Source organism: Melanerpes formicivorus, unplaced genomic scaffold (assembly GCF_026170545.1).
Source record: "Melanerpes formicivorus ecotype bairdi unplaced genomic scaffold, bMelFor1.0.p_v2 SCAF_18, whole genome shotgun sequence".
In the NCBI taxonomy this organism is placed as follows: domain Eukaryota; kingdom Metazoa; phylum Chordata; class Aves; order Piciformes; family Picidae; genus Melanerpes; species Melanerpes formicivorus.
The window spans coordinates 4,433,075-4,448,994 of NW_027142370.1; the positions used below are offsets into that span (position 1 = coordinate 4,433,075).

Sequence of the window (15,920 nt, forward strand, 5' to 3'; positions counted from 1 at the left end):
TCTCGGCACAGAAGAGACATGGACCTGTTGGAGCAGGGTCAGATGAGGGATGCAGCAATGGCAGGAGGGCTGGAAGCCCTCTGCTGTGAGGCCAGGCTGAGAGAGCTGGGGTTGTTCAGCCTGGAGAAGAGAAGGCTGCAGGGAGAACTTCTGGTGGCCTTTCAGTACTTAAAGGGGTGATCAGAAAGCTGGGGACAGACTTGTTAGCAGGGCCTGTTGTGACAGGACAAGAGGTGATGGTTGGAAACTAAAAGAAGGAGATTCAGACTCGAGAGAAGGAAGAAATGCTTCACAGTAAGGATAGTGACACCATGGCCCAGGTTATCCCCAGAACCACTCCAGGTCAGGCTGGACACTGCTCTGAGCAACCTGCTCTAGTTGCAGATCTCTCTGCTGACTGCAGGGGGGTTGGAACTGGATGACCTTTACAGGTCCTTTCCGATCCAAATCTGTGACTCTGTGATTCCTCCGCCGTGTGTGTGCCGGGCAGCGCAGGGAAGAACGGGAGACGTGCACAGCTTCATCCATTTAATTACAGTGTGTTTTTAAAAAGGATTTAATTAAGCCAGAGGAGAGGGAAGAGGGAAAGGAAAAAAAAAGGGCATGCAGACTTGGGGTTTGGTTTTTTTGAGCTAAAAAAAATAAGGCTTACGTCAGCTTTAAATTAATTAGGAAGACATTTAAGTTAAACCAAACAAAACCAAGTAAATTGAAGGCACTGAGCATCAAGGCTCTGGCAAGGTAGAGGCAGAGAGCAGAGCTGTGCTAACTGCACAAGCACTTGTGGTCTGTGGTCTAGCCCTTCACAAATCTAGGTCAAAGCTAAGGATTCTCAGGCCCTGGATGCTGTCAGTTTCGCTGGGTAATGTTAAAGGGCCACAAGTCTGTATGGGAGTTGCTCCTGCAGCTCAGTAACTTCAGCTGCCCGCAGTGACAGGTCTGGTCATGAGCATGAATGCAGCATGGAAACCTTTCATGGGTATCACATGCAATAGCAGAGGTTTGCTTCCTGGAGCACTGCCCAGTTCAAGAGGCTGCAGAGATGCTGAGAGGCTTAGAGCAGCTCTGTGAGGAGGAATGGTTGAGAGCCCTGGGGCTGTTGAGCCTGGAGAAGAGCAGCCCCAGAGGGGAGCTGAGCAATGCTCAGCAAGAGCTAAAGGGCAGGGGGCAAGAGGATGAGGCCAGACTCTTTTCAGTGGTGCCCAGTGGTAGGACAAGGGACAACAGGTACAAACTGAAACCCAGAAGGTTCCCCTTAAGCTTGCAAAACCTTTTTTGCTATGAGTGTGAGAGAACGCTGGAACAGTGCCCAGAGAGGTTGTGGAGTCTGCTTCTCTGGAGAGACACCAAACCTGCCTGGACATTGCAATCCTGGGCAGCCTGCTCTGGGTAACCCTGCTCTAGCAGAAGGCTTGGACTGGATGGTCTCCAGAGGTCCCTGCCCACCCCCACCACGCTGTGATTTTATGATTCCATGGAACTCCCTGTTCAAAACCCAGTTCTGGCTGATGGAGATATAAAAAGCCAAGGGGTGGCTTGTCTTGGCAGGTTCTGTGCAGCAAACAGACAAACCTGAAACCCAGAGGTGTCTGCTTTTCCTCTTCCTTCTCTGAAATCCACCTTTAAGCATGTGTTTGCAGGACCCTACGGACTCCACATGTTGAACAGGGTCAGCCCACCTTCAGGGCTGAGAAAGCAACAAACACCATTTGGTGTACATCAACCTCATCTCCAGCAGCTTGTAGGAACAGAGTTAAGCCAGTTATGAACAAACCTTAAACATCTCTCTTTTAAGAGAATCTCTTCTTCAAAATGGTTATCCTTTAGGGGAGAGGAGCTGTGTTCACTTTTTGAAGTGGAAAACAACATCAGACTGAGCAGCAGGAGGAGAAACGTCTGTGTCAACGCTACACTAGGGCTCTGTTCCCCCTGCGCCTCTACCAGGGCTTCCAGCAGTCACAGTAAGCAAGCAGCAGGCCATTAAGCTCCTGAGAGCCACATCTCATCAACAGCCTCTTGATCTGTGTGTTCCTGAAAGGGTTATTTTGGACACTGAAGGCATGTGGTTTTGCTGGGAGCTAATAAACCCTGCCCGAGCTTTAAATGTACCAGAGAGACAAAAATGAAGAGCAGGAAATAATGAGAGGTTTTTATTAGCACCTCTAAGGCGTTTCAGAGATTAGAGTGCATGGAGTTCCAACATGTAAAATACCTGCAAGGTCAAGCTCAGACATCAGCACATCTGTAAGGACACTGTTAATATCACAGCCAAGCCCAACAGAATAAAGCAGCCTAAGCACATCACATCGTCCATGACCTCTTCACAGGACAAAAGATCTCTCCTTCCCCTGAAGAATCTAAACCTGTCACTTGGTGGTGGTGGTGGTGGTGGTGGTGGTGGTGTTTCCTACTTCATACAGAGCTTTTGAGCTCTGCTTGGTGAGATGACCACCCTCAGCTTCAGCTGGGAAGGAAACCAGCTCTCTTCTTGCTCACAGTCCCACACCAGCCAGGACAACCTCATGTTGCTTTTCAGAGGGCTGACTCCAATAAAACCACCAGAATTTAGCTGGTGCTACCTTTGCCCAGCAGTTAGCATCCCTGGTTAGCAAGCAGCTGCTCCTGCACCTGATTGAGACTCTCGCTGGAAAGGTTTCCTTAGCTCATCTGACAGAAAGCAAAACAAAGGCATTTCTTTTACTTAGGCTAAGCAGCTGGGCTACAGAACAAGACCCCAGAGTAGTGGGAACATGCATTTAGTGCTCTGGCTCTAGAAGAGGGAGCACTTAAAAAACCCTTAAAGGAAAAATAAATGGAGTTTGCCAGTCACTTTAGAACCATATGTCAGAAAACTAAGTCCTTACCACACCTTCTGAACCCTAACATCCTCATTTCTTCTTTTACCTACAGCCAGCCAGACTGCTTTGGGAGGCAGAGCTCTTCCCAGCAAAGAAACAACAAAAAGGTGACTCAACAGAATGCAACCTGCCTGGAGATGAATTAAAACCACCGAGCCAAGAGACAGGCAAAGGGGAATTTCATAACCTGCAGAGGTGGTGCTGGGGATGGACCTCTCCCTCCTGCTGTCCTAAATTCTGCTCAGCCACTTCCCAGCAGCTCTGGGTCACAGCAGGAGGAAGGAAACCACCCTGCCTGCTCTGAACCAAAATCCCCAGGCAGCTCAGTTTGCTCTCCAAGGGTTTTGTTTCTAACACACAACTTTTCCTTGTTTTCCACCCCAGGGACAAAGATGCCTAGCACAGCTCCCTGCATCTCTCCCAGTCTGTAGTCAAATCTCCCCTGAAACAGCCCCAGACCTGCTCCCAGCCAGCGTTTCAGAGGCAAAGTGAATGCTGTCATCACTCAGGGCTACGTCTAGAATTTAAACAAGCACCCCAAGCGTCACTAATCCCTTCCAAAACAAGCCAGGCATCCTTTGTCAGCTGGACTGCTGAAGCTCAGCTCCTGTAAACAAATAAAACCCTGCAACAAGCCACAGAACGGTCAGCAGAGTTGGGGGGGTAACACAATGAACAGCTGATAGAACAGGATGGTGGTATGTAAGGACCACTGATCCCTCACAGGAGCACACAGGCATCCTTCCCCAGCACTGGGGAATGAAGTTTGGTAGTAAAGACTAAGGTTAAGACAGGGGAAATAAACAGAATCACTTAGATTGAAAAAGACCTTTAGGATCAAACCCAACCATTAACCCAACACTGCCAGGTCACCACTAAACCGTGGCCCTCAGCACCACATCTCCATGGCTTTGAAACCCCTCCAGAGATGGGGACTCCACCACTGCCCTGAGCAGCCTGGGCCAGGCCTTGACAACCCTTTCAGACAATAAATTGTTTCTTATGTCCAACCTAAACTTCCCCTGTCACAACTTGAGGCCGTTTCCTCTTGTCCTGTTGCTTGTTCCTTGGCCAACCCCCACCTGGCTCCAACCTTGCAGGGAACTGTAAAGAGCCAGAAGGTCTCCCCTGGTCTCCTTTTCTCCAGGCTAAACAACTCCAGTTCCTCACAAGACTTGTGCTCTGGGGCCTTCACCAGCTTAGCTGTTCTTTGGACACACTCCAGCACCTCAGTGTCTTTCCTGCAGGGAACCATAACCATCCAACCCAGAGATATAGGACCTCAGCCCTGCCAGGTGATAGGATGGAAGCAATGGAAGCAGGCATGTGGCTGCAGTGCTGATGGGCCAGCCTGCTGCAGACTCAGCAGGAACTGACCACAGGATCCAAATGGGCATCCTCATCCCCAGCTTCCCCTGCCCTGCAACTCCACAGTGCTGCCAGTCCCAAACTGGGCTGTCCAGCTGCACTTTGCACATGGGCAGATGGAGCAGGAGAAAGCAGAGCAGCACAGAGCAAGAGCTGGCAGGACATCAGTACCACGACCCACAGGAAAGGAATAAAACCACTAGAGAAGGGGAGCATTTTACAACACTCAGCCCACCAGCAACACAGCCCCGAAGCATCCGGTCCTGAAGGTGCTTTCACCCACGGGGAACCCTCACCCCAGATCCAGACCACAGTGTAAACACACCCAGCTTACCCCCCAGGAGTGGCAGAGAGGAGAGAGGCGGTCTCCACTCCAGCTCCCAGGCAATCATTACCATCCTGCCATACCACTCGAAACGTTTTCTAAATGTTGCTACAAGTGACAGTCGCTCCTTAATGAACAGAACGCACCGATTCTGTGCCTGACTCGCTGCCAAGTGTGCCTCGAATCATCTGTGGTGTCTAGAAGGGAAGAGTATCTCCTCCTCCTCCTCTCCTTATTACAAAGCTCTGTCTCCCCAGCCTGAGCATCCCTCGGCTCACGCAGCCGAGCAGGCTCCCGGCACTAGAATTCACCTTTGCCTTGCTGCCTTACGCCAAGGAAATCCTCCTTTGACCTCCTGAGCGGGGATAGAATCATAGAATCAATAAGGTTGAAAGAGACCTCAAAGAGCATCAAGTCCAACCTGTGATAAGGGGGATAAGGTAGTGGGGGAAAGGACACAAAAATGCCCCAGGGGAAAAATCAGCAACTGGACTTCTCATCAACCCAACTGATTCGCAGGTCAGGTGGTTGGCTGAGAGAGGTCCTACAGAGCCTGTGGGTAGATGGTGGGAACAGTCTCCTTGGAGCTAGCCCCAGCAGCAGGGACACTCACATACCTCCTGCTATTCATAGAATCAATAAGGTTGGAAAAGACCCCAGAGATCATCAAGACCAACCTGTCACCCAACACCTCATGACTAAGCCATGGCTTGAAGTGCCACATCCCGTCCCCTCGTTGTTGATGTGGCAACTGCAATGGCTCATTCCCACCCAGAGCAGCCCTGCTCAGCTCAGGAGCCACCAACAGAACTGTGCCAGCCAGGCGCTGCCCCGCACGGACGAAGAGCGGTGTCTGCCAGCTGTGCCACGGCAGGGACGCTGCGAAGCGCTTGTGGACAGAGGCTGCGGAAGGCAGTAACCAGCATGAGATGCTCTGACCCCTGCCCCAGCTCTGCTCAGCCGGGGACGGCTGCGGTGGGCCGTGGGCCTTCCTCGCCATTCCCTCGCCACTGGGTACAGAGGAGGAGGAAGCTCTAAGGCCAGCTCCTCACCTCGCACGTCGCACGGAACCACGTTTCCTCAGCACCCCAGGCGATGCCCTTCCGCAAGCCCTTGCCCTGCCGCCCCGCGCCCGAGCAGCCCTGGCAGCCCGCAGCACGGGCAGCCCGCGGTGAAGCGCCCGAAGCGGCCACCCGGGAGGAGCCCTGGCCCCGACCCCCGCCCAGTCCTCCCCACCACGCTGACCCCTGTCCTGGAGGCCTCACTCCCTCCCGGCGTGGTTCCTCACCTCCCCGCAACCTTGGACTGGCCGCCACGCCCGCCGGAGCAGGGCCCAGCCCTCGCACTACCCTACTGGGAAGAGAAGGAGAAGGAGGAGGAGGAGGCCGCGCTGCACGCTGGTCTCCGGGACCCCCACCCAACCTTGCTGCCCTCAGCGGAGGCCGCGGGGCTCGAACCCGGGACCCTCCGAGGTGCCCGCTCCCGCCCCGAGCAACAGGGGCACGGCGGGACGCGCCAATCATCGCCCGCCGCGGGAGCCGCCGCGGGGCGGGGGGCGGCGGCTCTGAGTGACAGCGGCGCAGCCCAACCGCAGGGGGGTTCCGCACCAATCAGCACGGCGCCCTACGGGAGGGAAAGGATCGCGGGGGTCTCTGCTCACCGCGGGAGGGGGGTTGCGGGGTGGGGGGGCGTACGACACCGCGCACGGTCCGGGGTGGGGGGGGGTGGGTAGGTCAGCTCCGCAGCCGCTTCCTGTGCCCCCCAGTCCCTTTCCGCCGCCGTCGGTACCTGCTCGAAGCGGGGCTTCCCCAGCTGGAACGGGGGATAGTCCGCCGGCTCCGCCATCCCCTTCGCGCGCCGCAAGCGCCACTTTAAACAGCCTCCCCCGCCGCCGCGGCCCGCCCCTTGCCGCGCCGCCCAGCTGATTGGCCGAGGCACACCGCAGCTACCGCGCGGCACGCTGGGAGATGGAGTCCGCAGCCGCCGCGGCGCTCCGGGGTACGGAGCCCGAGCGAGCGGTGGGCACTGGGATAGGGCCGTGCCGCCGCCGCCAGCCAATGGGGAGGGTGGGCGGCACAGGGGGCAACATGGGACACGGAGTCCGCGGCGGGGCGCGGGGGGAGATGTGGGTTGGTGGGAGGCGGAGCGGAGACGCGGGACGGAGGGCGAGGGGCGTGGGAAGTAGAAGTGCTTTTTTTTCTCAGTGCCACGGACACAGCAGCCGCAACAGAGGTGGTGGCACAGGACACACGGGTGGTGACAGAGGAACATCACGTGGAAAGCCCATGCTTGCCTTAATTCTGTAACTGAGCAAATAAGCATAGAGTCGTGAAATCGTTTGAGGTGGAAGAGACCTCATCTAGCCCAGCCATTTACCCAGCACTGCCAGGTCACCCTGGCCCTCAGCACCACATCCACACAGCTTTTGCATCCCTCCAGGGATGGACATTCCACTCAGCCCTGGGTAGTCTGGTCCAGGGCTTGGCCACCCTTCTGGGGAAGAAGTTGTTCCCAATATCCCGTCTAAACCTTGCCTCTGTCACAGCTTGAAGCGATTTCTTCTTGTCCTGTAGCTTCTTACCTGGGAGAGGAGACTGATTCAGCCAGCTGTTGGTCAACAGCCCCAGGTCCTTTTGCACTGGGTACTTTCCAGCCACTCTTCCCCAAGCCTGGAGCACTCATGGGGTTGTTATGACCCAAGTGCAGGAGCTAGCACTCGGCTTTGTTGAATCTCATCCCATTGTCTTTGGCTCCTTGATCAAGCCTGTCCAAATCCCTCTGTGGAACCTCCTCACCTTCAGGCAGCTCAACACTCCCACAGAACTTGGTGTAATCTGCAAATTTGGTGAGGATGCCCTTGATCCCCTCATCCAGATCATTGATAAAGAGATGAGAGAGAACTGGCCTCAAATAACAATGCAGACAAAGATGAGAGCCCAAAAGCTTCGGAAAGCAAACCTCAGATGTCATCATTTGCACGTGGAAATAGCTATTCTTCCTTTGATGGGAGTCTAGCAATTGCTGTTGGCCTTTAAAATATGTGATTAAAAATGAAGAATAGGAAACCTGGAGATAAGAAGTTTACTTTGATGCAGGCTTACTTGTCTGCTTCCTCAGCGAGAAGATTTGTGGAGATAAAGCCAAGGTCATGCAGGACTGGGGGCAGAAGGGGGAATGTATGAAGCCATCTCCAGAATCCTCTTCTCTAGATTAGTGGAATAAGAAGTGTCAAGGCCCTTCAGATGCTGGTGAAATTGTTTGGAGGATTAGGATCAATCCTCCAAGGAAGAGCAAAGGTCTGGCAAATAGACTGGAGATGGGGATGAAGCAGGGAAGGCAGGAGGGGTGTGAGAGGATGGTTTGGCACAGCAGAAGTAAAAGGTGGACAGATCACACAGCAGGTCAGAAGCACATTTTCCATCTAAGGAGGAATTGAACAATATAACTGGTGGGGGGAAGGCCTTAATTTATGCAGGGAGCAATCTAAACACAACATTTTGCTGCTGCTTTGCTTTATGGATGTGGTGCTGATTTCTTTTTTCCCTTTTTCCATTTGCAAAACCAGCTTCTGCTTTTAGGCTAATTCACCACTGATCCCCTTCACTGAATCTCAAATTTCCTACAGCTTTGGGGGAAGGGGCCTGGTGCAGAGCAGGCTGCAAGCACAATACCTCTGGTCATGTCCAAAGCCCTTACCCCAGGGTAGCTGGTCAGGAGCTTGTGCCATGTCCTGAGCCTCCTGCTATCAACTCTGCCTGGTCTCTGACCATCTGCTGCCTACAGCCTCAACCCCTTGGCCACATTTTCTTGATGGGGAGTCCTGTGGTGTCACCCAGGTGATGTGGGATGAGCTGAACCATTTAAAATGAGAGGAAATGGTCCAAAATTGGGCCAGGGAAGGTTTAGATTGGATAGGAGGAAAAATTACTGTACTGAAAGCATGGACAGGCACTGGAAGAGGTTGCCCAGGGCGGTGGCGTCACCATCCCTGGAGCTGTGACAAAATGTGTGGCCATGGCACTTTGGGACATGGTTTAATGACCATGGTGGGGTTGGGTTGATGGTTGGGCTCAGTGATTTTAGAGGTCTCCTCTGACTTAAACGATTCTGTGACTCTACAACAACCTGCTGTGGGGGCAGAGGTTGTAAGACACCTGCCAGGACACCCCACCAAAGCATGTCCTACTGCATGCACCAGCACAAGGAAGGAGTTTCCAGCAGAACAGAGAAGAGGCATTTTCCCATTGCTTGTCCCTTTTCCTTTAGAGATCAAGTTGAAATCAAGTGGTTCCCTCCTGTGCTACCTGAACATGCTCCCTCAGGGCTCCAGGCTGCTGGCAGCCAGTGTCACCTCTCCTTCTGCCCTCTCCCTGCCTCATGTGCAAGCATAAAAACATGACCCTCCCCAGGAACAGAGAGGTGATGGGCGAAGATCTGGTCCCACCGAGAATGCTGCTCGCTGGGGTGTGCCCACTGCTGTCCCTGCACCCTGCCCTTGCTGTTAATGGTTTGCTTGCTGTAATTAAACTCAGCTGCAGTGCAGAGCAGGGAGCACCTGCCAGCTGCTCCAGCTGTGCCACCAGGACAGGCTTCCACATGGTTTCAACATGCACAGCCACAGCTCTTGCAGCTGCCTTCCACCTTTGCCCTTGCTCCCCGCTCTGCCTGTGGTCCGATGCCGACGGTTATCCCAAAGAGCAGAGTGTCCTTCAGGACACCACTTCCTTCTGTGGCTGCTGGCAGCCCTGATGCTGGCTTCAAAGGCAAAATAAAATCATTTTGCTGTGACTAATGCTTCACAAAGCAAGCCTTCTTTTGCTAAAGGTTTCATCCTGTACTGGAGGGTGTCCCTGCCCATGGCAGGGGGGTTGGAACTAGATGATCTCTAAGGTGCCTTCCGGCTCAGAGCATTCTGTGCTTCACCAAACACAGCATTTGGGCTCTCAATAAATATGGATGATAACCCAAATCCCTCCATCTCTACACAAGGGAAATCCCCCTCCCTCCCAGCACAGCCAGAGCCAGAGAATTGATACAATCCCTAGTGTTGACACACTACATGTTTTGTAACAACAGAGGGGAGAGAATCTGTTTATCTAAAACCACATTTGGAGTGACATAAGACTATCACTTTTTTGGTTAACTACCAGAAAGAATATCAATTCTTTGGCTGATATCAATCTAACCAGATCCATTTAGACTGACAACTTGCATTTCCCTGGTTTGGGGAAGGAAGGGGGGAGGGCACTGCTTCCCCTCATCAACACTGTGAAGTCAACAGCGACGCTTCTTTCCATTTGGGGGAGTGGGGAGGGAGGAACAAGCCCCCCCAGCTATCAGGCAAGCTCCACCAAGGGAGATTTGGGGGTCTTACCCTACCCATGACAGCTGGGTGCAGGGCTGGGCAGCCTGCTGGCTCAGGGAGAAAGTGACAGGAACATTTCTTGTCGGCTTCCATCTGTAAAGACAGATTTTTGAGAAAACTTGCAGTGGGCAGCAAAACTCTGCCTCTGAACAGCAAACTCATCAAAGCTCCAGCCTGGAACAACAAACCTCCAGCAGAAAAACTCCAGCTTGGAACAATGAACCCAGCCAGCACAGGAATTACTTGCATCACTCCCGAGCCTGTGATTTAAGCTTCCAAGCAGGCAGAGACACCTGATGTAACCATACATGGCAGTTTTAGAGGGACTAAGGTCTTAAAATCTTACTTTGTCCCTGACTGGATGGATTCCAGTTCCCTCAGATCCCAGTGACTGCTGTGCTGCTCTACCCACCATGTCTCTGTAGGCAGGGGAAGCTCCCACCAGCCCAGCCCTTCTGGAGAGCCTTTCCTTGGGATAGTCTTTCCAAAGGTCACAGTTCAGTGCCCTGATCCTGCGTGGCAGCATGCCCAGCACTTCCCCCCCCAAAGCCCATGCAGTCTCTGAGAGCTAACATGATCCCCCTGGACAGGTGCTGAGCCTGCAGTCCAGTGGGATGGAAAACAAACTGGGATTAGAGCTAACAAAACTCTGCTGTCGGAGCAGCAAAGTCATTTATCGAAGCTTAAGGGGTGTTAGGTTTTGAAGGCAAAGGCAGTAGTGAAGAAGGAAGAAAGGAGAAGAGCTGAGCTTGGAAACAGGTGGGTGGGATTAGGGCAGAGGAGTTGGAGGCAAAGGTCTTTGCTGGGGGTCAGTGCTGTGAGGGCTGCATGGAAGTGGGGGGACACAAAAGTGCTTTGTGAGGAGGGGGCAAAGTGGCACCGACGGAGCCACATTTCCTCACCAGGCACGCTGAGGCTGAACTCTGGTGTCCACTATACAACACCAGCTCTCCATTCTTCTTCCTGCAGCATGCTGCAGTGGGGTCCTGCTCTTCTACTCAGCTGCTGATTTTCCACAGATGCTCAGAAATGCCAATCTCCCCTGCTAGGGAAAGTCAGTGGTGAGCAAAATCCCAGAGGGGTCTGGGATAGAAGGGACCTTTAAATGTCATCTAGTCTGACCCCCCTGCAGTCAGCAGGGACATATGCAACTAGAGCAGGTTGCTCAGAGCCCCAAACCACCTGACTTGAGATGGTGCCAGGGATGGGGCATCTACCACCTCTCTGGGCAACCTGGGCCAGGGTCTCAGCTTCACAAGTTTCCTCCTTCTCTCTACTTTGACTCTCCCTCTTTTAGTTCAAACCCATCACCCCTCGTCCTGTTCGCAACAGGCTCCGATGAAGTCTGTCCCCAGCTTTCTTAGAGGCCCCTTTAAGCATTGAAAAGCCACAAGAAGGTTCCAATAAGCTGCAGTAAGAAGTTGGCCACCAGCATCCTACTTCAGCAAACAGCTAAATGTCACTCACTGTCCAAGTGCTATCAGCACAGACGCTGTTGTCAATAAATCAGAAGGATCTAGGAACAGCTTGAACAACTTTTATTCTTTGTTTTTTAAAGTGCTTAAAACGTAAAGAAGAAGCTCTTTAGAAACATCAGCTGCAACTATTAAAACATGAAACACACAGAACCCACTTCCCCTGCACACCAAGTACAGGGAAACCAACAACTCCAACCCTCCCCCGACGCTTCTCGCTCCCGCTCGGGGCTGGCTTTTTCCCCCCTCCCCACGCCTGTGACACAGAGCAGCTTCACAGACGAGTCGTAAGGCTGAGTCCAGATGAGCCTTCAGCACCCACATCCTCTCAGCTTTGTTCCAGTTTAAGGACAGACCTTGGCAGCTCTTCTGGCTGCCTGAGTCTGGGCCAGAAGGGCCACGTCAAGGTACAAAGAAATCGCTTGGCCAGAGTTCCATAACTGCAAGAAACCCACTGGTGGGCTGGCAACAAAAGCAGAGCAACAGCACCCTGTGGAAGACCTCGTGAAACAGCTCCAGAGCTGAAAGGGAAAGACAAAGCAGGAGGCAAAAATTCCTCCTGGAGTCATTGTTATGGCTGTGTCCAAACAGAACCCAGGAAAAGCTGCTGCTGGCCCCCCCAAAGCCCCTCCTCTGCTCAGCAAACAGCCACAGCCCTGCACCCTGCCCAGGAGTGCTGCTCGCCTCCCTGCGTCTGCAACTGAACCCCAAACATGGAACATCAACAACGTGAGAACATTTTCCCTGTTGCTTTTTCTCTACAAGAAAACATCCAGGGCCTCAAAACCATTTCACTCTGGTCATTTCAGAGGGTTTAACACAACAAATGACACACTCTGGCTTCAGTGCTGGTGTGTGTTGTAGCCAAGCTCGCTTGCTTCTATGCAGAGAACGAAAACTGTGGGGTGAGGAAACCTCCACATTTGCAGGACAGCAGGGTGGAGAAACACAGAACACAGACAGAAGCACCTTGAAGATGCTTTGTCCCAAGCACAAGCCATTGTTTGAGGATACCTCTGGACTTCCAAAGGCTGGAGGACAGACATGACACATCAGGGCAGCCTTAGCCGCTGTCACCACTTGGATTTTTCTGTAGCCTCTCCTCTCAGGGGCGACGCCAAGGTACCCACAGCCCCACCTCGGCCTCTGGAGATGCTCTGCTACCACCAAGTCAAGGCAAGAACGTTGGAGCTCTGCTTGCTCCAGCCTCCCCCGAGGCAGCAGTGGGGGCTCCTGCAGTGGGAGGCAGCTGAGGGGACTGTGTTGGTCCGAGGTGACAGAGGCAGGCCATGGGAGGCAGCACACACTGCTGAGAGGGTCAGGCACCGGCCATGGCCTGATGCAGCTCAGAGGTGAACTTCCTATGTTCCAGTGCAAAACAGTCAGGCTTTGGCGAGGGAAAAAATAAATGCCCAGCTGACTAAGGCAGAAGGGGACTATGGAGGTGGTGAAACGTGATGGAGGAGGAGGCAGGCAGGAGGTGCAGCAAGATCCTTATTAACATTGGCACTTGTGTGTGGGAAGCACCTACAAGGCTGGGGGAGGAGTCCCAGGAAGCAGCTTTTTAGCAGAGAGGCAGTGTGGGCCCCTGGCTCTCGTGAGAGCTTTCGGCTCTACACCTCTCCCCCTTACCAATGCCCACCTGATGGAAGCCCTCAGTGCTCACTCAGCATCCCTGCCCACCAGTGGGGCTGCCTCCTCTCCCAGCACTCCTTCCCGTGCCACACCACTCTTCTGAAGCTGCTTTCTGGCTGTCCACAACTCCTTCCTGCCCACCTCCAGGTAATGGAAGAGCTTCTCTGACACAATCAGGCACCCAGAAAAGGAATCCAGCTCCCAGGCCATAGAGTCTTCTGGTTATACAGAGAAAAGTGTCTGGTATTTCCTAACTGGGAGAAACACTTTTCCCTCAGCCCCTCATGTCTTAGACCAGAAACAAAGACCCCACACCTGAGACACCACAGAGGGAGGAGGAACATGAAGACAAGCAGAGAAGTGCAAAAGCCCAGATTACTCCATACTAGGGGCAAAGGCAGGTAGGAACTAAAGGCTTGTGGCTGCTATCTCCCCAGGTAACAAAGCCTCCTCCTTATACAGTGCTCTACAGGCTAGACATGACCAAACCTTGCTGATGACAGCAACACCAAATCTCCTTTTCTCCTGACAGCTCATACTCTGCTTCTCCAGACTCTGAGCATGACCCAAAGTTGTCTCTGCCCAGCTGTATTTTGCCCTGAAACATCTGTGGTCTTGTCTTCCTCTAGAGTCCCTTCTCATCTTTCTACCTGCCCGTGCAGCACTCCTGCCAAAGACCAAAACCAACCTGCAGGCAGGGGTGAGAGGGCTCTGCTGGCTGCATTCAAAGACAAACCCACCTAGTCCAGGTGAGCAGGAGAACAGAAGAGAAAGCTGCCCAAGACAGGCTGCACTGAACTGAGAACTGGACTTCAGAGGCTTTTTTGGGTTGGAAACTGCTACTGTCCTATTGCAAAAGGCACCATTTCTCAAAGTCCTGGTGTGCACTGAAGCAAGGAAGGAGAACCTGAAGCTTTTCAAAGAAGCCAGTAACTTTGGGAGCTCTACAGGAGAGAGAAGACACCTTACTCTCCTGGTTTCAGACATTTATGTCTCCCACCAACAAACCCTCTGCCTGCAGGGGCACCTTCAGGCCCTGGCAGAAGAGAGGGAGCAACATCCTCTCTTATCCCCTTCCACCTGTAAGCCAAAGGCTGTGCTGTACTTGCTGTGGCCAGGAGCACTGCTTACCAGTCTCACCTGTGGTAGCTAAACCACCTCAACCAGAGGCTTTCAGAGGGTCACTCAGCAGTCAGCAGAGCTCAGCTCCTGAGAGCTGGCCTACAACACCTACAGTCAGGCCCATGCCACTCGAGCCCTGAGGCCGGCGTGCAGATGTGCTACGATGAGGCAGGTGTTTGGTGCTAATATTGGCTTGAAGGGGAGCCACAGTGATCACTGCATTGCTGTCTTGACAGAGAGTGTTTGATGGATGCCTGACCTAGCAGGATGTCGTGCGGAGAGGTGGCCAGGAGGTCACACATCCTTCTCTGCACATGAGCTGCAGTCCCAGTGGCATTTTCCTGTTGCCCAGAGGAAGATGACGCACAGTCAGTGGCAGAAGGCAGCCAGTGGGAAGCAATTCCTGGAGACAGGAGGTGGGGAGTGTAATACTGAGCAGAAAATGCAGCTGTGGCTTGTAGAGAGGAGCCCTCCCCCAGCCACACTAGTGCCAGCCATGCCAGTGATGGGCTGGGTGGTGTGAGAGAACTCCTGCAGTACTGATGGTGCACAGACCGTGGCTGGCCCTGTCTCCCATCTCCTGAGCTCAGTTCTGAGCTGGGTAAGCAAGGCAACATCACAACTCTGAGTGCAGGCAGCCAAGGAATCAACAGGGTCATCTGTTCAGGGTCAGGCAGTGACCTTGGCATGAGTCCTCTACAGCCTCTGACTGCAGTGCTGTTGCTTTGTGTAGCATCTCTCATATGGCTGGATACTGGCACAACTTAAAGCTGGATCCTCAGATGAAGACCCTTCATTTGGGGGTACAAGTGGGGCAGGAAGGGAAAGAGGCACCCAACAGTAGCCTTTCTCCCCAGCTGCCCTGCCCAGTAGCATGCTGGCAGAGTTAACTTAATTGAGTTCAAGCATCCCTGATGTCATCAACCATCCACCAGCCAGGGTACACCATTTCAGAGGTAAGAGATGTGGAAGACTGTGAGCAGAAGAGCAGCAGCAGCAGGATGAAGACACTGGTGAGGTGGTTGGTCTCCAGCTCTCACATGTCCATGGACCACTTAAAGCACTGGCAGAATGAGTGCCTGAGAAGAGGCCACTTGGTCACAATGACAGGAACCTAAGGAGGCACCTGCCTTCTGTAGAGGGCTGGAGGGCTCTGCTCCTCCCCATAGGGTAGATGATAGCCCATCACCCTATAGTTCCCTGGAGCCAGAGCTGGGATAGCTTGGGCTGGGAAGGAGCAGATAACCTTTCCTGCTAAACTCTGCGAACGGAAGCCACTGGAGCCCTCTCGTAAGAGGAGGGGAAGTGCAGGGATGTTTGCAGCGTGGTTACTGGAGCAGTGCTCTAGGCAGGTGATACTGGTCACTGGGGACAGGTTACTTGGTCTTGCTTTCCTCCAGTGGGATCTGGAGGAGCGTGGGAGATTCCTCCATGATGCGCACCAGCAGCTGGTCGATGTAGTTCTCCAGCTCGTGGATGTGCTCCTCCTTCTTGCTCAGCTCCTTCTCCTTCTGCAGCAGGAGCTCGATGAGTTCATCGTGGGTCAAGTGGTAATACTTGGCAGACTGGTCCAGTAGGGAGGAATCCTGCAGTAGAAATCAAGAGGAACATTCAGTGAGGTCAAGTGAAAAGGGCTGCTCCCTTTAGCCTTTGCAAGGCACAGCACCAGTCAGAGCCAGCAGTGGTTTGTGTGGCAGCCTGAGCACTCCCATGTGCCATGGGCTTGCCCAAAGCCACTGAAGACACAACAGCTGCCCAGACAGCCAGGCCAA

The 15,920-nt window shown here is 53.4% G+C and overlaps 2 protein-coding genes across 6 annotated transcripts in view; both read right to left on the bottom strand.

Annotated features, from left to right (window-relative positions):
- The window catches only part of SFXN5 (sideroflexin 5), a 95,526-nt gene extending 89,087 nt beyond the window's left edge, over positions 1-6,439 (bottom strand). Inside the window, exon 1 of the mRNA XM_068149421.1 lies at positions 6,340-6,439. Within this exon, the coding sequence (XP_068005522.1) occupies positions 6,340-6,396 (57 nt within the window). The 5' untranslated portion in view covers positions 6,397-6,439. The remainder of the gene's footprint in view (positions 1-6,339) is intronic.
- The window catches only part of RAB11FIP5 (RAB11 family interacting protein 5), a 53,913-nt gene that overhangs the window by 4,382 nt on the left and 33,611 nt on the right, over positions 1-15,920 (bottom strand). For 4 of the 5 annotated variants that reach the window (XM_068149418.1, XM_068149417.1, XM_068149416.1 and 1 more), the window contains one exon: positions 11,434-15,734. In XM_068149418.1, coding sequence (XP_068005519.1) covers positions 15,525-15,734 — 210 coding nt within the window. In that variant the 3' untranslated portion in view covers positions 11,434-15,524. Of the gene's footprint in view, positions 1-11,433; positions 15,735-15,920 lie in introns of those variants that run through there. The other variant, XR_010988683.1, reaches the window with a different exon arrangement.